We start from the raw sequence: 24,447 nt of genomic DNA on the forward strand, positions 1-24,447 counted from the left end.
AAAATCAGAGCACATCACACCTGTCCTCAGGTGTTTACACTGGCTCCCAGTTACATTCAGAAGAGGTATTGCAGTATTATTACTTGTCTATAAATCACTAAATGGCCTAGGACTTTAATACATTACAGATATGCTCAAAGAATACAAACCAAACAGATCCCTCTGATCATTAGAGTCAAATAATAAGATATTCCAATAGTTCAGTCAAAGCAGGGTGGATCCGCCTTCAGCTACTAACAGTGCTCCAGAAATGATCAGATGTGCTCCAACATCCAAATCGAGACTGAAAGCACATCTGTTTAGCTGTGCCTTTACTGAATGAGCACTGTGCTACATCCGACAGATCACACTATTGTGTCTTTATTTTCTTTTTCATTCCTTTAAAATCTGTATAAACACATTTTAATCAGTTTTTAAACACTTTTATTATTGTTTATGTACAGCACTTTGAATTACCCTTGTGTATGAAATGCACTGTAGAAATCAACTTGCCATGCCAGTAGTCCTGCTACTGTAAAACACATACTCTGCTCAACAGAAGAAAGCAACTTAGAGGTTTGAAACAAAAGATGAGTAAATGATGACAATTTTCATTTTTGCATGAACTATCACTTTAACAATTACTTCCGAAGACCTCACACTTCAACTCCAGCTTTACGTTTATGAACCCATTCTCATTTTGAGCTCATTCTGCAATATCTCCCCTCCCAAGCGCTATACTTCCACTAACACTGTATCTGACTCCCTCTTTTCACACACATCTCCCTTTCCTCTTTTGAAACTCTCCCTTCAACACTCAGTTCCTCTGCGTGATCCATTTCTGTAAGCCTTTTAAATACCGACTGCAGAATTCAAGCACATAACTGGTCTCTGCACACTCATGATTAGACAGTGATTGATATCAAGCAGCATTCAGTGGTTATTTCTTCAGTCAAATACTCTGTGGTCTAAAAGGTTAACTATAGTAGTGACATGGCCAGGACCTGCGGTTGCAGCGACGTCGCCCCCTTTTGCTTAGACTCTGGCTTTTTCCTGTCTAAACAGGGTTTGCGCGTTGACTTGGCAACGCTGCAGATATTTGTGACTGCGCTGAGAGATTAAGTGGCCAATCAACCTAACCATGCACTGCAATCATTCCACCGTATAACGTGGGCAGACTTCTGATGCCAAATCAGTTTGTCCTGCATTTATACTTCTAAGAAACAGTGAAAAAAATAGCTTGATGAAAGTGTGACTGCAAATCAGATTCTATCTAAAAAAGAAGGAAGATATATTCTATCCAATCTGGCAAACTTTTATTGATTATTGACATACATTCTACTAGAAATGATCAAATTGAAGAGGATTAGACTAACTTCGATTAATACTGAAGGTCAGTATTTATTGATTTGTTTTTAGTTTTTATGCATTATTTTTATTTTATTTTTAATTATTATTATTGTATTAATTTATCAATTAATTTATTTTTTTCAAATGCATGTAAAACATCATAATCATATTGTACATTAACATACTTTTTCCCCAAAACAAAGAGAGAAAAATAAAACCAACACAATATTAGATAAATATAATAATAATAATAATAATAATAAATACTAAGAAATAAACAAATAAATAAATAAACAAATAAATACATAAATAAATAAATAATAAAGTCAAAAACATGCAACTTAGAAATGTTGGGTAGATCCAACAGAAAGGTCCACCATTTTTTTTCTAAAGTCGTTGGTGATCCTGTGACATTGAACAGTGTTTTCTCAGGGGTGCAGAAGGAAATAAGTTTGTTGATTCAATGTTTTGTTGATGGCGAGTGAGATGATTTCCAGTTAATTAAAATGCATTTATTCCCCATTGTATTATTATTCTTAAATGTATTAATCTATAATTATTTTTGTTATTATTATTCTTTTTATTATTTTACTTTCTTGTGTATTGTTTGTATCTTTTATTGTTAATTGTTGTGTAAATGTTTGTCGGATCAACATTTGTAAGTCAATTTGTTATTTTGTTATTCAAAAAAAAAAAAAATATTAATAGAAAAAAAGTTGAAAAAGCCAGACAACATGTTCAGGTTAAAGGCAAGGTTATCATAGTTTTGCGTTTTTAATTTGTTTTAATTTCCAAACTATTTTTTGATTTTTCTGTACTTTTCAATAGTTCATTTAGTTAATGGTTTTATTAGTGTTAGTTTGAAATTTATTTTGCAAACACAATTTCTTGTTCTTCTTACTAATTTTACTTTAGCAGAGAAAAGAAGTTTTAACATTAACTTTTGCACAAACCTCTTGCTAATAAAAATAATTTATATTAAAAAACCGAACCAAAAAGCACACAGATGCAATAAATAACAGTAAAAAATCTCTATATATTAGACAGCACCGTGTTATACAGTTAAACATGTCTAGTTTATATTTTTTTGGCAAATTAAAAAAAAGTTACAAAAGCATGTTTTTTTGTTAATATAGAAAATATGTATTATATACAGTAAAAGCGCATCTACAGGTGTTTCTCTAAATGAGTGCTTATTAATTCTAATAATGATTATTCATTTTGTTAATAATTATTTGTTAACACCTTAGTTTATGTCGCTACTAGCTTATTATCAGCCTATTATTAGGATATTAAGTGTTCATTAGTAGTTATAAAGTATGATTTATCCCTAAACCTAAACCCAACTACAACCTTACTAACTATTGATAAATGGCTAATTAGTAGTTGATTGAGCTAGTAGTGTTGGTTAATTGTTTGTTAACACCATGAATTGTGCCCTAAACTAAAGTGTTACCAATTAATTAGCCAATTTCAGTGACTTGTTAGCTTTAGTTTTCATTCACTGTGATTTTTTTAGTTAACAAAAATGTTTTTTTTTGACAAATAGTTTACTAAAATAACCTTGATGCAAGGCATGGCTTTGTAATCTTCCTGTGCGTCCTTTTTAGCTGGGAATGAAGTAGGAGAAACACTGGGGGATTATGATCCGGTGATTGATGGATATTTTTGGGGCTGACTTAATAAGTCCTGCTTCGTACCTGGTTCTCATATTACTTCTTCAATGTTATATTGACTTTCACAGAGCATGCAGGTATATCCCTGCAGGGAGTATGCATGTGTGTGTGTGTGTGAGTGTGAGTGTGTCATTATTTAGAGATGTGAAGAAGCATAGGGATGTGAGCAACAAGGTATGCAGCCTCGATGACGGTTCAATTTTTCATTTAAGAGGTGGTGGAGAAGGGTAGCCTGCAAGTTATTGTTCATATTTGCCTGGGGCATCACAGTTCTACAGCCGGCCGTGCCTACAGAATATTCTATCTGTGCCAGAAATGCCTGCCACCCACTGGAGTCTCCCTGTCCTTCTATTCCACTCCAAAGGTGACCCTTATTTCACTCTCTCTATGCCACTGTTTCTTCATCTCCATTTTAATCTTCCTAAGCTTATTTGTTCCACTGGAAATCCTGGGTAACCATCATCTCATTATCCTGTAATGCTTCTGGATCAGAATCTAACCAGAGGTTGGGGAAAACTGTTTTTAATTCTTTTTCATTTTAATTATTTCATTTTGTCAATGAATTACTTAATTGTTCTGTTGGATACATTACATTTTACTGAATTACTACTTGGTTAAAATATTTTTAATTAACAAAAAGGCCTCATAAATACACAAAAACCAATGAATGAACGAATCAAAGAATGAATAAATGATTAAATCAAAGAACGAAGGAATGAATAAATCAAAGAATGCATGAATCAAAGAATCAACAAATGAATGAATCAAAGAATGAATAAATCAAAGAATAAATGAATAAATCAAAGAATGAAGGAATGAATGAATCAAATAATGAATGAATCAAAGAATAATTGAAACAAAGAATGAATGAATGAATGAGTGAATGAATGAATCAAACAATGAACAAATGAATGAATCAAAGAATAATTTAATAAATAAATCAAAGAATGAATTAATAAATCAATCAAAGAATGAATGAATTAAAGAAAGATTGAATGAATGAATCAAAGAATAAATTAATGAATCAAAGAATGGCTTAATGAATAAATAAATGAGTCAAAGAATAAATAAATAAAATAATAAATAAATTAATAAATCAAAGAATGAACGAACAGATGAATCAAAGATTGAATTAATGAATGAATCAAAGAACGATCAAATTAATGAATGAATCAATCAAAGACTAAACCCAACAACCCAGGCTCATTCTGGAAACGTAGCCCTATATAGATTTCTGGAGAGCACCAAATACGTCCCAAGAGCTACGTTTTTTTGCGAATCCACCAGAGGCAGCTGTGTACGGTTTTTAAGATCTCAAATTTCTCTCGCGAGTGCCATTCGCACCTGCTGTACTAGTGTAAATCCACCAGAGGCTTCTGTTGACTGACTGACTGACTGACCAACTGACCAATAACCCCCACCTACCCACTTCCCTAAACCCAACCGACAGTGTTTTCAAAAGCAAATTCAAAAAAAGCCTAATTTACCATGTTTTCAGATTTTACCACATTCTCACACCATTATTTACTTTATTTTTTGGCTTTTGTTTTTGTCTTACCCGCTTTCTGGAACTGTTCTTCGCCTGACTCTAACCCCGTAGTCATGGTCAACTTCCCTATGTGTCTCAAGTCTGCCGACATATGCTGCATGCAACTGGACAAACTGGTAACAGCGGGATAGCCGTCCATACAGAGGTAAGCGGTCAGCTGGTAGTGCGAAAAGGAACGCCGTCATGCCGCCCCGTAGCATTTGTTTTAAAGACGAAATGCAGCCATATATCCCTCTGGCTACATAATTTGCGATCTCCAGAAATGTATATAGGGGGACGTTTTCAGAATGAATCTATGTTGTATTATTATTATTATTAATTATTCTTATTTACAATTAAATATTAAAATATCACAAATATAGGCTGATCTCACAAGGAATAATAACTATTTTACGTTTTGTCAGTTTAGTGGCTATATTGTACATGTTTTTTTTAAAAGGAGACATGGAACCAAACCACAGCCATCACTGAGGGATGAGCAACTCATTCTAAAGTGTACAAATGAGATGAATTCACATGACTTAGGCACAAAATCAAAAAAGTTAGGAATTGCCTTGAGATGAGTTGTATGAAAACTAAAAATGAAATGCCTCCACATATCCACGTTACAGACAGAAATGCTGTTCCTATAGAAAAGCTGCTACTACTAGTTGCTGCATTGAATGTCATTAAAGGAAAGCAGAAAGAAAGAGAGAAATCTGGGGTCTTGAGAGCAGTGTGACAGCGGCAGAGCTGGCAGCGGTTGCTATCAGCAGGGCCCTGCGGCACAGGAAGACACCCTACAGGCAGTGGTTTGAGCGCCATCCAATCCTTAGATCTCCACACTACTGAGAAACCATCATACAAGCTCAAACACACACACAAGCGCAAACTCACGTTTCACTGACCAGATGCTGCTGGGTCATTCTGTGATGCAAAAGGAGAAACATTTCTGATTTCATGTACATGTTTCCGTCATCGTTTCTAGGAGACTCGACTGCAGACGCCGTATAGTCTGACTTTCAAGAATTTCCACAAGGAAGTGCATTTCTGGAACTAAACTAGTGAGGCAAATCCTCTTAGAAATCCTTTTAAAGAGCGTAGCGAGCAGGAGAAAGGAGAAGTTTCTCTCCGGCAAACATGTGCAGGTTGTTTGGCTGCTGTAGTAGGAGAGGAAAGACAACATTCTCCCTGTCGGCTCTGTGCAGGAACGGGGATGAATACTAATGCAGCGCATGAAACTCTTGCACTTACACACAAATGAGAGCTGCTGCCCACATACAGTATACACATATACATTCACATACTTGAGGAAAAAAAAAACTAAAAAAGTTACAATGAACTGTACAGTCGCATATATTTGTGATTGATTTGTAAACTAGGAAAGGCAAAACTCCATTATTAAATGGTAAAGGGCCATGATTGGCACATGTGAATTAATTTGAGGAATATGTTAGAGGCAAGTCTCAAACTGGTGTGCATATCTGAAAACCATCGTTTGCCAACTAATGTCGCAAGTTCCATCGGTACAAACGTAGTTTGCTGATTTGGCATTTCCCAAATCCATCGATTTAATAAACATTCACAAACTGCGATGCAAACTTGTACGCTTGCAATTACACATATAGAGCTGTAGTCAGAAGCATGGTTCATGGTTCTATTCCCAGTTATTCACCATATGCCCTATTCATTTTAAACGTTCCAACATACACACACACACACACACACACACACACACACACACACACACACACACACACACACACACACACATATATATAGGGCTTAATCAATGCCGAACAAGCCGGATTCAGAACCTTTGAAATCAGATCCCTCACCTTCTTAATATTGACAATTGCGTTCCCTTCGTGGTACACTTTGAAATCATTTATGCATTTTATTTTGAACACAACCGTGGCTTATGATGGGCTATAGATTTAGAATAGACCCATTATTTAAAAGTGGAATTTATGCTATATAATTTATGTCTCCAAAGCTCCTGAAAACAAAATATAAAGCATAAATTAATGAATTAAAATTTTAATTTACAGTAGGCTATTTATTAAGAAATTTAAAAAATCCTACTTAACAATAATATTAATATTAATATTAATAATAATAATAATAATTATTATTATTATTATTTTTATTATTATTATTATTGTTAGTTTTTATTTATTTTTTATTATTGTTATTATTATTATTATTATTATTATTATTATTAAGTAGGATTGTTTTCATTTCCTAATAAATTGCCTATCTCAAATTACAACCATTAACGATTGACATTATTTCAATATTACGTGTTAGCTTTTTGTAAGTGGTTTTATGTTTAAAAACAGAATATTGATAATATTTGTAAAGGAAACAAAGGGCCTATATGTGCCGTTTACATATATTTCAATTAATATGGAAAATCAATGCGTAATATTGGACAAAAAAAAAAAAGCGTGTTAGTGTAAAACAATATAATTTTTACAAAAAAAAAAAATGTTTCTCTGTAAAAAAATGTGTTACTCCACCCCGTTTAGAGCATCATTATGGACATTTTAAGTTATAACTAACATGGTTCAAGCGATGGATCAGCGACAGAGCAATTACAGTTTTGGGAAACACTTATCACTACATTGTTCTTTTCCCAAACGACTGTGTACTATGACTAGCGTACTATGATAGTTCAGAATTCCATTGCAGTTTGGTAAACACACCCCTGAACAATTCTTCTGGCATGTAATATTATGCAACAACTTAAATAAAGCCATGGAACATATACATAGCTACAATCTTCATGTTAATCTGCATTTTGCCTTTCGGTTTAATTATGCTGTATTCAGTGTAATGACTACATTTCATGAATTAACAAATTAATTCATTCATTAGAACATCACATCAATCAAATAATCTTAATAAATGACTGACTGCTCTCTCTCTATGCTGATTAAATGTGGACTCCATCTGGACACACAAGAGCTTGAAAATACACTTTAGAGTTCTCTACGAAGAGGGAAAAAAACACCATTTCCCTAGTCTGATTGCTATTTACATATTTGACTAAATAACAAAAGAATGGGTCTGAGGATTGTTTGTCGATTTGCTCTGTGCTTTTTTCAATCTCCTTTGGGCAACAGATTGAATTAATGTTTATAGACACTGCCATGTCATACATGAGGAAACTAGAGATTGTGCAAAATAACAATACTTTCGCAATTTAGCTCTATAAACACATCCAAAGTGAAACGAGGAAGCGTTTGTTGCCGCATCGACTTTCTCTCTGGAGTCAGAGGTTCCCGAATGATAATTTGCCTCATTTACATCCTTTTTCCGTCTGAATAGATCTGTGAATAGATTCTGTTTACCTCTGCTTTCCTAAGTACACACGCATGTGTGTGTTTACACTAGATATGCCGTCCTGTCCTGCCCAAAGCAAATGTTAAAGCCTGTGTGCTAACATAAAATGCTTCCACCTTTTGCTCTGTCCTCTACCCCATAATCCATCTGCACTGCCCCATGCCTCCCCAAACATTATCTCCTCCCTCTTAATTAAGTCTTGGCTGGCTGTTCTGTATGCCCGTGTTCCCGCTGCTTTGGTTATTAAGGCCCGCCGTATGGAGCGGGTGGCCTGCCAGCAGCTGGACTGGAATACTCACCTGGGGCAAATGAGGGCATTTGATCCTACTGGGCCGGTGTCCCGCTCTCGCCTCAGGTGCCAGCCTGAAGTTGAAGAGTGCCTGCAGGGCGCACACAGCCGCCTGCCTCTTTGCCTGCTTCTTACTGCGACCCGAGCCCTCGAATATCCTGCCATCCACTCGAACTGCCATGATGAAGCTGCGGTGCGCCCGCTTGCCCTGGGCGTGCTCCGACAAGCAGGCGTATCGCAGGCCAGGCCGCAGGTCATTGAGCAGGACGACCGGGCTAGGCTGGGGCGGGGAAACTGGAGCTGGTGGAAGGCAGGGGTCTTCTTGCCTGGCCTGTACCACCATCAAGTCCAACGTGTGGCGCAATCGGAGAGCACTCGATAACAACTCGTTCTCAGCAGAACGGCAGCCGTCAGGCTCGAAGCCTTTGAAAAGAGTGTCCGGGAAGTCGGCCTGGTCTGAGGTGAAGTCGGCTGTAGGGTTGCTCAAGCCTCCCATGGCCAAATGAGCTTGCGAGGCATTGGGGAACTGGATGAATGATTTGAGAGCCATCTCGGCGGCTTTCATCTTAGCCTTCTTCTTTGTTGGACCAGTACCCTCGAATGTTAGTCCATTGACTTCTACTGCGATGGAAAAGAGTGGTGCGTGGACCGGTCCTGTTTGAGAGACCATTCGGTACTGTAGGCCTGGTCTCAGCTCGTTTAACTGGACCAGGGCATTCTTTGGTGCATCAGACCATGCAAGTTTCTTGCAGTACAGCCGCAATTTGCGCAAGTGTCCATTATTGTCCTCCTCCAAAGGCCGCTTTCTTTTGAGGCCAGATGCCCCATCCCTGGGTGAATCCGAGAAGAAAAGTGTCTGACAGTCTGATGTAACAATGGCACAATCCTCCAGATTTCCTGTGTTACGGTTCTCCTTGACCTCAGCACTGCTGGTGCCTATGTTGAAAGCAGAAATTTTGTATTATTAAAGAGGTAATTTTGCCGTCTTCTACTCTGTTCTGCCTATGATGAAAAGCCTGTAAGTTCATATACTAGTTAATAAACTCTCATTTCCATCCCGAAAGCAGCTGCTCTTAACAGTTTCCCTTACGACAAAGCCGGCCTTACTTAACTGTTGCAAAAATCTGAGGACAAATCCTCTAAAATGGGGCATTATCTAGCAAATCACTCTATAATCTCCCACAAAATTGGCTTGGAGTCCATCCTTAAAGTGGGTACAAATCGTCTCTCCCATATACAATGCAAAGGAGGCGCTGTTTTGTAATGCCGGAGAGCAGACGGTTATGAGATTTCAGAGTGTGAAAGTCTGATCACACATTAAAGCCTCTATTTCACACCCCAACTGTGTTGTGATGGAACCAAATGAAATTCATCTGTGAAAATAAACTTCAACACATGGATGCAAGCCTAAATTGTCAGTAAAAAAAAAAAAAAAAAAAGACTGAAATGTTCTTTAGTGCTGTCTGCTTTTAACTCTTAGTGGATATCGTAAATCCGCCATACACACACACACACATATATATATATATATATATATATATACAAAACTTCAACATTAGGATAGAAAAGGGTTTGCTGTATACTGACTCAGTGTGTCCTCATCTTCTGTTCCGTTGGCCACCGGGGTCATGTACTTGAAGGGGGCGATCAATGCAGACAACATGTTCATTTTTTCTAAAAGGAAAAAAATAAGAAAACAAAAGAAAGGTCATAACAAATCCAGCAAAAAGATTAAAAATGATGATAAAAAAGATGACGTTATGTGAACTGAAATATGGTTCAATGTAACAGGGTTTGGTAAATTGATAAGCCAAGGCTGTATTTTCCTCCGGATCCACTAGTGTGTTGTTAACACTGCAGGTTCTTATTAGCGACTCTCCTGGGCTCAACCCAGACTGTGGGGAACTGACAAAAGCTCCTGGACTAATAATTACTTCCCACCTTTTCCCAGCATCTCCTAATGATCAATAATGTTAATGGGCTGACAAGTAAAAATGAGCAGCAAGTGAAAAAAGAGGGACAGTAGGAACAAAGATGCGAAATAGAAGCCTGCTCACCATTTATTTCTGCTTCTGACTGCTTCAAACAGGCAATTTCTGATTAAAACATTTTGCATTTTGAACTAGTTTAGAGGACCTGAAGTCAAAATAGAACATCTGTCCAGGAATCAACAAGTGGCTTTCAAACTTGTTGAATATACTATGCTTTCTTCTTCTTCTTCTTCTTTTGTCTTAGTCCCGTATGGTTGCGGGGCCGGCTCTTTGGAACAAGTCCTCCATTTAGACATGTCCATATGATAACGACTTTTTTACACATTCCGGCCAGCCTGTCACCCTCATACACTCATACACAACGGACAATTTAGCCAACCCAATTCACCTGCAGCATGTCTTTGGATTGTGGGGGAAACCGGAGCACCCGGAGGAAACCCACGCAAACGCAGGGAGAACATGCAAACTCCTCACAAAAATGCCAACTGAGCCGAGGTTCGAACTAGCGACCTTCTTGCTGTGAGGCGACAGCACTATGAATATACTACGCTTTATTTAACTGAAAACCAAATTTCATGTAAACATTATTAAAGTGCACATGGCACCAAAACTAACCATATTGACTTTATCAGCTCGCATTGCTAATTTTGGGGTGAACAATTAATCTATGCATGTCTCTAAAGGGCACCTATGATGAGAATCATCTTTTGTAAGCTGTTTGGACATAACTGTGTGTAGCTATAGTGAGTTTACAGTCATACTGGACTGATAGAAACACAATAAGACTCTTTTTTTTAATTTCCTGACGTCAAAATAAAATTCAAATCCCTCCCATTTTGAGGCCCACCGCAACATGACGGTTTTCCCGCCCACCGAATTAACTGACAGACACGTGTTACCATGTATAATCATATCAACAAGACAGGCCATGTGCAAAGCAACCGGAATTATCTGCAGCTCAAGAATGAGTGTTACAAGTTTGAAATGTATTTAAAACAGTGCATGTTTATAATAAATATAGTAAAATCACTGTAATTCATCACCACAGCCACATAGTGTCAGTACAATTATGAAAGAAGATGCTTCAATCCCGGTTTGTGGACTTAAATCAGGTTTATTCTGTGCAGAAACCGTGCAAAGCTAAATGCGCACTATTCATAACGACATCATCGTTGCAGAAAGGCTTGAATTAACTCCACAACAAATATATCAAATAACCGTTGGGAAAGTTTTTACTGCAGTACAGGAGATCTGCTTTATTCTTGTCTGTCACTGTGCTGTTTATCTAAATGAAGGCTCCACGCACCGGTGCAATACAAATAGACACGCAATCTATTTGCTATCTATCACAATCTGTCATCTACATTGGCCGCAGTGTTTGTGTGTGAATATGTGTGTATGCGTGCGTAAAACATATTCTTTACATTATATGCTTATGCCCTATTGGCGGTTCATTCCTCTGTGGTGACACCGGATTAATAAAAGGACTAAGCCAAAAAGAAAATTAATTAATGAAAACAAATGAAATAGCTATTAAAAATCGGTACATGTCTGTGTATGTATATGCAGCACTTCTCATTTTGCCATTAGAGCAGTGTGCAGAGATCCTCTATGGATCCCCAACCATATCTAAGCCCCTGATGTTTGTAGAAACATGAAAGCGAGTGCTTTTGACCAAGGGTAGAGTGCAGAGTCACCTTGGGGCCTCAACCCTCGCTAGGCACCAACATAAAGAAACCTGGGGCTGAGTCATTTTGACACAGAGGCACCTTGGGGCCATAGACTTAGAAGAATACTATACAAACTTGGAGGTGGCTAATTTGATGTTAGTGTAAAGAAATATTGCCCCTGCCATATCTTGGCACCTGATTAATGTAGGCATAAGGGAGTGAGATCTCTTGCTCGAGGGTAGGGTTCAGAGGCTCCTTGGGGTCCCAAACCAAGCCAGGCGCCAGTGTTTTATTTATTTTAAAACTTGTGGGTGATGTTATTTCGACACGAGGGCAGTAGAAAGAAATTCAGAAACTAGCTCTTTTTATGAAGTGTAAGTACAGAGGCACAATATGATCCAAAGCTAAGATATCCTTTAAAGCAGGGGTCATCAAACTTGTTCCTGGAGGGCCGGTGTCCTGCAGATTTTAGCTCCAACCCTAATCAAACACACCTGATCAAGCATGGTAAACAGTGTGATTACAAAGCAATACAGATGTATATTCATGCAGGTATTTAATTAAGCACTGTAAAATAAGTATTTGCTTCAGTGTAAGTACATATTATTTAAGGCCACATAATATTAAGGGGGGCCGAAAGTGTTTGTGTATTTGCGTAATTATGCTGCTGTATAATCATTATATAATCAGTGTCATTAAATGATCTCAAAATGACAATAATATTGCTTCCTGCAACAATTTCTGTGACAATACTGTATCTGCACTTTTTTCATTACCATGTGGGAACAGCAATGCACCTAAACAGACCACTCGTGATCAGATTAACAATAATACCTGGTGAACACTGGGCTTCTATCATATTTATGCACCTCTTTTTTTTACTAGAGAAAATATATATATATATATATTTTTTTTTTAGGACACAGATCAGATGCAGTCGAATCTGGGATTGCCAGCCATAAGCAGACAATCTGAGAGACATGAAAAACACAAAAACAAACTCGCTTGTCAGTCCAGCCACAAACACATGTCGAAAAACCTACTTCATCATCTTGTGGCCAGGTTTTCAATCACATGCTTACAAAGATCTATTTGCACGCTTCGGAAATGGTTTGCTGTCTATTCCATATCATAGCAGAGAGTCAAAAACAATTCCAGCACTTACTGTAAGCGGAAGGAAGTGAAACCACTTAAATAAAAGAGAGTGCCATCACTGGGGGAAAAAAAACAAAGTTTTTGTTTGGTTTCTAGTCCAAATATCAAGAATCAAGAAATATTTTCAAATCAAGAAGCATTTATATATATATAAGCATATATCAACAGCAAAACACTTTTGTTGCATAGGTATTTGAATTATATACAGATATTAATACACACAAATATTAAAATTAATATAATAAATATCAAAATATAGAAAATAACATTCTCAAATACACTCAAAAGTTGTTTTTTAGTTATCTGCTTGTTCAAACTACTTTTTTAAAATGAGTTGAATCGACACAATCTTGATGTTTTGCTGGACAACTTAATTGTTGAATTGTTGAAGTTGAAGGAATTGTGTGAAACAAATAATAATCCTCTACTTTATATAGCGCCTTTAAATGAAGGATCTCAAGGCACTTTACAGACATAAAATGTGCAGCAGTAAAAGACAAGGAGGATTGCAAACAAAATGTAATAATAAAAAATAATTAAAAACGTAAAATAATAATAATAATAGACCTAAAGAATAATATATAAGTACAATAAAATTAAATAAAAGCTACCCTAAAAAGTTTTTGAGAAAGGTTCTTGGTTTTAAGAGCTGATTTAAAAATACTTGTATTTATATATAAATAACAAATATCCACAGTACACACACATATTTTACATAAGAACATACTTTTATTTTGGATGCAATTAATCACGCTTAAAATTTTTCCAGCACTAATTATTTATAAAAAAACAAAGACAATATTTGATATTTGTAAAGATCTTGATTCACAAATTTTTTAATTTTTGGACGAAAAACTAGACAAAAACATTTATTCATTCATTTTCCTTCGGCTTAGTCTCTATTTCAGAGATCGCCACAGTGGAATGAACCGCCAACTATTCCAGCATGTTTTATGCAGCAACCCAGTACTGGGAAACACCCATATACAATCATTCACACACACACACACTCATACACTATGGCCAATTTAGTTTATTCAATTCACCTATAGCGCATGTCTTTGGACTGAGGGGGAAACCGGAGCACTTGGAGAAAACCCACGCCAACACAGGGAGAACATGAAAACTACACTCAGAAATGCCAACTGGCCCAGCCAGGACTCGAACCAGCTACCTTCTTGCTGTGAGACGACAGTGCTTACCACTGAGCCACCATGCCACCCTAGACAAAAACACTTAAAGAAAGAAAACGGACAAAGTCAATATGGTAACAATAATGGCTGGGTTTACCCAAAAGTCATCACGTGAGAGTCTAAGGCACGTGTCGGACGCCCCCACCCGCCCCCTGATGACTGGCAATACCACAATCTAAAACAGCCTCACCTATCAGCCACCCATATGAAATCCCTCTTGCTTGACTGAAACGTGACCAAACCCTGGCAGCGGGGAATTTTGACAACTCGTAATGTGTTGAGTGTGATAAGGAGCAGGAATCCAATTATTTTGCTTTCCCAAGCAGTAGTGGTCAAGAGATTCTCTCTCTCTCTTCCTCCCATCAGAAGTGTGTGAGGATTTATAGGTCACATATAGCACAAACCCGAGTGCTGAATGTCAGCACAGCAGATACGCTAGCTGCATTGTACGTTTCCTGTGTGTCACTTCCTGAATGATGGCCGAGGAGCAGAGGGCATGAATAAGTGATGGGAGGTGCTATCGCTGTCATCAACCAATCACGAAAAGTGCTGAGACAGACACTCATACTGATGTTGAGGTCTCTCCAAGTTCAGCGGTATCTAACAAGCTCAGAGCCAATGAAGGTTACACGCTTGATGCGGCACCAAGGATCATCCGAGGCCTACAGGAAATTATATGCGAAGTCGGTTCATCTCACAAACGACAAAAGGGTAAGGCGTACTACTAAATTTAGACAGAATACACAGCTACTTTAAAGGGTGTAGTGACAGCATCTGGATCCATGACAAATAAGAGCACCAACAATATAAGGACAAAAAATGTAAAATATGTGCTTCAGCCTGCATTATTTTTGAGAAACTGGCATCTTTGACACATGTTTGACTGCAGTTTCTAGGTAAAATGAACACTAGGGGGCAGTATGAAACTAATAACTTCTGTTCCTTTTCACACTAATGATAATAACAAAGACATGATGTTGATAACACGTAATTTCAGTGCAGTTCCTTGCATAACACCAAATTAATCAATATAGGGTTTGAGTTTGGTGAAGCCTGCATCAACAAAAAAGATAAAAGCAATGTAAAATTAAGGTAAAACTACTTTTAGTGCACTTTTCCCTTGCGTTTGGTTTTAAAAACACTAGTGGTTGGGTTTAGATCAACACAACTTCAAATCAACCAATTATCAATGTAATTTGACGTCATTATTAGACGTCAAAATAACATCCTTAGATGCTGGCTAGACATAGAATTTTGGTCATGACCTAAATTTAACCTAATATTAACGTCTTATGATGTTGTGTGCCTACTGGGATGTCTTTGGATTGTGGGGGAAACCGGAGCACCCAGAGGAAACGCACGCCAACAAGGGGAGAACACGCAAACTCCACACAGAAATGCCCTGCCCAGCCCAGCTAGGACTCCAACGAGCAACTTGCCACCCTGTGTTGTTTCATCTTGTTTTAATAAAGTAGCTTGAACAAGCAGCAGGAATCACATATTTGAGTGTTACATGTACTTACATTTGTTTCGTTAATTCAGTTATTCGGTAAAACAAACATTTTAAGTAATCTGAACTAATTCGGTTTGACAGTGAGGTGGAAACAGCAATGGATCAGAACTAACCACTCATGATCAGATAAACAATAATCAACAATAAAATTTATGCACCACATTTTAACTGTTGAACGACCATTTTTGACATTTGTGAACAGCCAAAGCAAGTAATTTATTTCCATTTGCAAGTACTTTACAGCATTTTGAAAAGTATCATTTAGTAGAAAGGCCCAGACGTCAACAGAATGCACAACAGATTCATTAATGAACAGAGTGAAATATGAGGAAATGTATTTTGTAAGGGTTCTGATAGTAACTAAGGAAAAGATCAATAACAGAAACAAAAGACGAGCAGCGCACGTCAGCCAGACACAATCAGTGGCCTCTTGCTCAGTCAGTTGTCACCGCTGGATGTTTTGTCACGACACCCTCAAGCGCTTTGACTCGCCTGTCGGTGGATACAAACAAATGAGCAACTAGCTGGAGCTCTAAAAACCAATCCATTACTGCTGCCATGTTGAGGAAAGATGAATCATTATTCTCTCTGAAACTACAACTGTCACGATTCCCAGATTCCAGCAGTTGAAAAACACAACACAAAAACTACTGTATTATTCAACAAATACCTACAAAGTAAGTAAAAGATGATGTAGGGGTGGGACGGTCACAAAATTGTCAGTTCATTGTTTTTTTGCCTTGATTTTGGGTGATCCCCAATTAACACTTAAATACCATTTAGAAAAAACATAAGTGTATAAAATACAGTCTTATAATATAGCTGTTACAATATTTTAAAAATAAGTTATTCCAAAGGTTGTGCATTCAAAATTTTAGCCTTTAAGTTTTTATTTAGTCTTTTGTTGTCGATTAAAGGTAACGGGAACTGTTTTAGATTATTACATTTTATTTTATTAATAGGTTGTTGTAAGAGAATATTACACAACTCGATTCTGATTGGTCAGTTGTGAAATTTCAAAATATGTTATTCCAAGATAACAACCACTAAATAACGCAGGCTCATTCAGGAACTTCGAATCCCCTTTGACTGTCAGTGAAAACCTTCAAATCCATTGACTTACATACGTGCATTCATATGTATCTGCTTGTCTGTCCCGCTGCGGTTTTTCACTATTTTTGACTGTTTGAGATTGAATAATGTGCAGGTTAGTGTATATTCCATCAGCTTCACTCAGCCAGTTTTGTTTTTGAATGTTTGGCGCCATCTTGAGACAGAATAATGCACAGGTAAATGTATACTCCATCAGCTCCACTCAGCCGGTTTTGTTTTAGACTGTTTGGCACCATCTAGTGACTGAATATTGTGTAGGTTAGTGTATACTCCATCAGCTTCACTCAGCCAGTTTTGTTTTTGACTGTTTGGCGCCATCTTGAGACAGAATATTGTGCAGGTTAGTGTATACTCCATCAGCTTCACTCAGTCAGTTTTATTTTTAATTGTTTGGCACCATTTTGTGACTGAATAATGCACAGGTTAGTGTATACTCCCCCAGCTTCACTCAGCCGGTTTTGTTTCTGTGAGCTAGCTTTTTTGACTGTTTGACGCCATCTTGTGAACAATGTTTTGTGGCAGGTAGCCACACTATAAAACTGTTTCAAAAATTCATTGATGCTGTCAAAGTAAATCAATACTTTGAACAAGAAGCAAAACTGTATATTTTGAGTGCATATACATCTGACACTAGCTCTTTCTATACATGCATATCTGACCCTACTATACTACTCTGAGTATACCTGACAATACTCTAAAGCACATAAAGCAGGCAGTGTCAGGTCAGAAGTAAGGAATGGCGTGTTGTGAGCAGACAGAAGAGCAGAGCAACACTGTAAATGCAGAAGAGGAGCAGAGCAGAGGTAATGAGGCAATCACATCTCCCCACGGCCCTCATAACCGGCAGGTCAGACGAGACGCTGGAGACTCCATTCAGAACGGCAGTGGGGAAATCACTGACTCTCTTTATCTCTCTCTCTCTCTCTTCTGCCTTTCTTTCAATCACTCTTTCTGTGCAGGAGATCAGCGATTAAACACTGGTGAAGTGGCAAATGAGGGAGGCCGTATTGTCTCGACATCACGCTAGCAATCGGATTTCTGTCAGACCGCTCAGCTGGAGACTGGGAAAGACACCTTTTGTGTGCTAACCACAGATGTGTGTGTGTGTGTGTTAGGCGTACTTAGCTAAAGTCTGGAGATTAATTTGACCCTAAAATTTTGCTAAACGCAACAACATCTCCTTTTAAGGACATCTATCTATTTCTTTATTCTTTCTTTGCTTTTCTTGTTTTCTTTCTTTCTTTCTTTCTTTCTAACCGTTTCTTCTATTCTTTCTTTGCGGGTTGTAAGGCTAAATGTTTAGTATCTTCGCTCAATTGTGATAAAGCTTCTCATTATTATTTTCCATAAAGTTATCTCTATATATGTTTGACTTGAACTCACCTAATGTTTATGCTCGTGATATTTATATTATTTGTTAATTAATGACCACTTCATGTGAATCTGCGTCTCATTTCGGAGTCTGCTACTGTCCACCGGAGGTTGCATTTCAGTCATGGATGCAGGCTCAGACAGCCTTCCTGACTTAATAAAACAAATATACTGTTTTCCACCAAGGCAATTTGGGGTGCTGGATATAAAAATATTATAGTTGGCTAAAGTGGCAGTAGGTGGGTTAAAAGAACCAAAATAAAGACAGCATTCCTGCGCGTAACTCACATTTTCAAAGCAGAATATATGACTCCAGCACTGTTTTAGATAAACAAGAATGTTGACTTAGCATGTTTCTTAAATATCCCCAAACATATTATACTTGTATGCTTCAAGAATTTACATACAGCACCTTTAAGTAAAAAATAAATCAGTTTACAAAGTTTTGAACAAGTTGATAATAAATATATAAATAAATAAATAAATAAATAAATAAATAAATAGATAAATAAATAAATAAATAAATAAATAAATAAATGCAAACTTCAGGGAAAAAACAAACAAAATAAAATGAATAAAATAAAATGTACAATGCATTCACATAATTCTAATTATATAACAACACCAATACTAATAATAGTAAAAAAAAAAACATACAAGTAATATGAATATTTAAATAAGTAATTATGAGTAAATTAAGTACACGAACAAAATGAGCCACTTGATAAATTTGGCAATACATAAATAAAGCAACTTTCGGGAAAAACTAAAAACTATTATGCATTTCGTTTTAAAACAACAATTATGGTAAACAAGCTGAAATAAACTTCTCTTCATAGCATACCAATACAGGCCGACACAGCAAGCAGAAACAGGTTCTGTGATGAGGCCGAGTGAGCAGACGGAGTGATATTTAGCACCCGATTAGCGCCAACAGCAGACATAGTGCAGCGGCCATCTGCTTTACATGTGTTTCTCTTTTCCATGCCAGAGACAGAGGTTTAGCATACTAGCTGCTGCTAACGCCACTGTCCGCGGGCACCAATCCTAATCGCCCGCCACAACAGCTGTGGGTACAGACAACCCGTCCAACACCAGATTAAATTAACGTTACGAGATCAGCTTTTGTGCTTATTGGCATTATGTGTCAGAGGAACGGCTGGGACTGAAGTCTGGCAAAAGCACAGAGGTTATAAAGGTGGTTATGAGGCAGATTCTGCAGAAAAAAAACAATCAAATATCTGTTTAAATGTTTGTGGTCAGTGAGATTTATGGTAAAACAATGTATATTTTAAACAATTTAACGTTTTTAATATACTCATATATATTTTTTCTAGCTCTCAATTCTGATTGGCTGATAGCCATTCAATATTCTAATATTCTGCAATAACAGCACTTGCACAGCCTCTTCACCCTTGTGCATTACTCCACCCACATAGAGCGACAGCAGATCAATAGACTCACTACAGTTTGACAACATAATGTACTTTTGAGGCTTTTTTAGATGAGAATGTAGTTGTGTAGATTGCAATTATGCAGTTTATTTATAAGGATAGCGTTTATTTATTTATAATTTCGGAGATTGGATACTCAGTATCCGGAGACGGATACTGAGCAGAGCAAAGACGGTTGACGTTCTGCCACAAGATGGCGACAGAGACCGCACAATAAGCCTTAAAAAAAGGGAAAACTGCATAAATTTCAAACTAAAGTTGAACAAATCTTTAAAAAACAAGTAAGTGACATTCAAAGTCGATATCTCTCTTTTGTATTTTGTAGTGCTGTATTTATACCATAGTAATCTGCTAGTGTTTACTCTCAGTGTTTGATTTTCTCTTTTATACACATGATTATGCCGTTGAACTGTAGTATAAATGCAATATTACACTCGTAAGAGTGTTATGTGGCTGTATATGGTCACTGGTGGGACAACAAGGGACTCAGCCTTAAGCCAACCCACTCTTCCCACCAGTGCCGATATACAGCCATATCTCACTGAACACCTTTAAATAAAATGCATTATTATTATTTTTTGACCAATTGTCATTTTTGGAGAAAAAAAGGTCTACATGCTAAAAAACAATATTTTAATCTAAAATTTGGGAATAAATATGATCTGACATTCATAGAATCAAATAAATATTAACATTTTACTCTAACTCTTATTAAAAGAAAAGTCGAGTAAGAAAAGCTGGGTATTTTCAAGAATAAAAAAAATTATAATACAGTGTCTATTAAAGCGTCTTTTATTCAGAAAAAAATTTGAATTATTAATTAAAAATTCATTATTAATTCGGTCAATTTAAGAAATACATAATAATAATAATAATAATAATAATAATAATAAAAATAAATATTTCAAACAACACAAAAGTACACTAAAAACTGAAGAAATGATGCTAAAAAATTCTGCTTTTCAATACAAAAAACTAATATTTTTTAACACACTTCTAAAAAATTACATAAAAAAGAACTTCAGATATTTGAAGTTATAAAATGTACATTTTAGGTGGGGAAAAATGAAAAAAAAAATAAACAAGTATACATGTAACTAGAGTTTTACAAAACAATGTTACACAAAAAACTGTCAAGTTTGTCATCTGCACTGAAATCTTCTGTATGACGAGAAATCCCAAAACACGTTTTCAACTTCTCCTAAAGTCTCTTTAGCGTCAGCGATTGTCAGCGTAATCTCTTTGCAAACACTCATGATCATGTCAGCATCACATGTGCAGCGTTCCACTCCTCCACCAAGAAGAAAAAACTTTGCTAGATTTATCATAAAAGCTTTTCAGTGTAACAGAATGACTGCAAAAGACTAATCGGTCGGGAAAGGAGTTTAAACAAGTATTAAAATTTGATCTCACTTGAAGACTGACTGAGCAATTCCAGTGACGCATCCATGATGGTGATACAGTGCGGGAAAGGAGTGTTGAACACGTCACCGTTTTTCTCAGAAAACATATTTCTAAAGGTGCTGTTGACTTGAAATTTTCACCGAATGTTGGTAACAACCGAATAAAACCATACAAGCAAAGAAAACAAAACTGATTTGTTTACAGACAGAGATCTGTGTAATAAAATTAAATGACACAAAGAAAAATTATTAAATACATGAAGAAAGAGAGGTGTATTCTGGCAGTGAAAGCCCAGACAGCAGCTGAAATCTCTCAGTAGTTCTTCAGCAACCCTCTGCCCTTCCTCAGTGTAAATGAATATAAGATGATTAAGATGAAACCAGGGTGGACATTTCAGAAAGAAAATGATCCAAAACAGTCAAGGACATTCTCAGATGCTTTCAGAGAAAGAAAATCAAGCCATAGAATGGCCCAGCCAATCACCTGACTTGAATCCAATACAAAATAAAGCTCAGACACTCTATAAAAAGTCTATAAAAAACTAACGCTGGAGCAATGCACGTGACTTCATTCTCCATATGAGAGGCGTCCTTAAGCTGCCACCACAAAAAAAGCCTTTTATATAATTTTACTATAAATAGTAATAGATTAATAATCTTTCAGATTTGTTTTGTATTATTTTCATATGTATATTGTTTGGGTTTTTACCAAAAATCTGGTTCAATTCCATGTCAACAGCTTCTTCTGAAATATTATTCCCAGGAAAAAACGTGACGTGTTCTATACTTATTTCCCCCACTGTATATAAACATAAATCTGCTTTTATGATACGGGGCCTGGACAGAAATAAAAAGTCTCTCCATCCCGGACTGTGGTGACGATGTGGCCAGTCAGGGCAAGATGAGACTGATCGCAGCTCCACGCCGCAGGCTGCTTCATCAGAAGGTGTCTAGGATTCATTCAGGATGTGCTAGGGAGAAAGAAATTGGTCTCCATCTTTAGCTTCTATCGCTAGACGTAGACACACTCGCACACGTGAAATACCCTCAAGTCGAATAAGACTGATAAGTTCAGTGGAAATCCAAGTTAGCCAAGAGCTACAGCTTTGATGGAACTTAAGACAAACATCTTTCGTGTCCTTTTTAAGAATAAAAGTTGACATTTAGGGTCCTGTATTAGGTTTTGAGTCTTCGTAAGCGGAAGCATCGCATAATATGTTTGCAGATATTTAAGAATCATGCTACATTTCTAATTTACTGTTTGAATTCATTGTCAGGTACATTATTAACTTTAAACGCCTCGTGTTATGTCAAGCTCATACATTTCCATTTAAGAAACAACTTCTTATGATTTAAACTGTTGCTTACAGATATAATACGTGACAGAAACAACTGAAATGGTTAATTATGAATCTGCCAGCAGTTTCAGAAACAATCATTTAGCATCTCATTGTTTGCCACTGAATCATCATTCAATCGATTCATTCAAAACAGCTGATTCAGAAGAATTAAGTGTCTTTATTCATGAACAGCTTACTAGATCGCTGACTCACTCGATTCATTCATAAATGCTGACTGATTCAAAACTCAACTCTATTGTCTTTACAAAACGTCAAAATAGCAATAAGACAAAAACAACATCCTGGATGTACTTTATCCCATTTATTACGTAACTAATTGACACAAAACACTGAGCCGTAATAGCTTATCAAATCTTTAATTAAAAGGCAAAGCTGCCAGAAATGAGTGAAGTTTTAAAACTAATTTCGCGAGGCGCACGTGACACGATTAATCACGGCTGGTATATATATATATATATATATATTATTTATCTGTCATGTTGCTGTATTTGAGTGTTCAAAAAAACTAGATAAGTCTGTATTATTAGTTTCAGCGGTTGTTATCTGGGAAGAGCATACTTTGGAATGTCGTAATTAATAAATCAGAATGAAGGTTTCCAGACAGTAGTGTAATAAATGAGCAATTTCAGATGAGTAGCAGTGCGATATGGCTGTATATCAGCACTGGTGGGAGGTGTATCTTGGCTCGAGGCTGCAGGCCGAGTGTCTTAGTGCCCCACCTGTGCCGATATACAGCCATATCGAACCGCTACAAGTGTGATATTACATTTATACAACAGTTCGATGGCATAATCGTGTGAATAAAAAAGAAAGTCAAACATCAAGAGTCTCAAAAATCCTTTTGTAAGCGGAACTACTTTCTTCCACCGTTCATACATATCTGCAAGTGTCCGGCAGAACAGCAGAAACTGTTAATACCAACGTTGCTTTAGAGCTAGTATTTGAATGATTCTCTAGCGTAATGTCTAAAGTGATGGCAGAACAGGTGATTTTGCTTACATTTTTACATTATGAGGCTGAACGGCATGAAATGCCATCAGTCTACAGAGATTTCCTAGTTTTTCTCTGTTGCAATCGGGAGATCACAATAATTAACCATGAAAAAGCCAAAGCAACGCAATTACTACCAAATTACTATAGTATAAATACCTGTTCTGTAATGATTTGTTCAGCTGTAGTTTGAAACGTACGCTGAAAAATGCTGTTTTGCTCCCCTAAGGGCTTATTATGTAGTCTCTGTTGCCATCTTGTGGTGGAACATCAACCGTCTTTGCTTTGCTCAGTATGGCAGGCTGGCCGCCTACATGCTGAATCTCTTAAATTATGAATATTTAAAAAATCCTTATCCTTATTAATAAACTGCAAAATTGCAATCTAAACAACTACATTCTCACCTGAAAAGGCCTCAAAAGCACATTATGTTGTCCAACAGCTGCAATATTTGTCAAACTGTAATCTTCTGCTCGCCACTTGTGTGGGCGGAGTTATGCACAAATGTAAAAAGGCTGTATGAGTGCTGATATTACTTTAATATCTCACAGCTATCAGCCAATCATATTCAAGAATTAGACAAAACTGTTGTATAAATAGAGTTAACGGTGTGATTCAAGGAAAGCATTGTACCATTTATTTCACAGGTAGCTTATATGTGATCTTACAAAGAATAACCATTTTCACAGGACATGAGGATGAATAAATGATGATAGAATCTTCGGGTAAACTTTCCCTTTTGAGACCGACGACAAAGAGTCCATACGTTAATCAGTTTGGATTGCATTATAGAAATCCATTTAGAAGAAAGGAAGAACGAAAGTAAGTGGACTTCAATATACCTTCCAGGCAACAGAGGTATCGCCAGACTCAATGTAATAACCAGCGCAGCTAATAATAGCCGAGAGCGCGAGTCAGCTGTGGAGTCGAGCAGATCAACACTTACACCCTGTGACAATGTTTGTTTTTAATCTGAGTCGACTCCACACACTCAATCCCTTCACCTCAGAGACTCCACTCCATACATCACGCTGAATTATCTGATCTCCGTCTTTTTATTCCG

The 24,447-nt window shown here is 36.9% G+C and overlaps 1 protein-coding gene across 10 annotated transcripts in view; it reads right to left on the reverse strand.

Moving 5' to 3' along the window:
- adarb2 (adenosine deaminase RNA specific B2 (inactive)) overlaps positions 1-24,447 on the reverse strand; it is a 597,874-nt gene that overhangs the window by 77,232 nt on the left and 496,195 nt on the right. For all 10 annotated transcript variants that reach the window (XR_012399654.1, XM_073941371.1, XM_073941369.1 and 7 more), the window contains 2 exons: positions 9,758-9,844; positions 8,181-9,106 (listed from right to left, as the gene is read on the reverse strand). Coding sequence is in view for 9 of the 10 variants with exons in the window: in XM_681334.10 (XP_686426.6) it covers positions 8,181-9,106; positions 9,758-9,844 (1,013 nt within the window). In the remaining variant the exon portion in view is untranslated. The remainder of the gene's footprint in view (positions 1-8,180; positions 9,107-9,757; positions 9,845-24,447) is intronic.

Source organism: Danio rerio, chromosome 24, assembly GCF_049306965.1.
Source record: "Danio rerio strain Tuebingen ecotype United States chromosome 24, GRCz12tu, whole genome shotgun sequence".
NCBI classification, from domain to species: domain Eukaryota; kingdom Metazoa; phylum Chordata; class Actinopteri; order Cypriniformes; family Danionidae; genus Danio; species Danio rerio.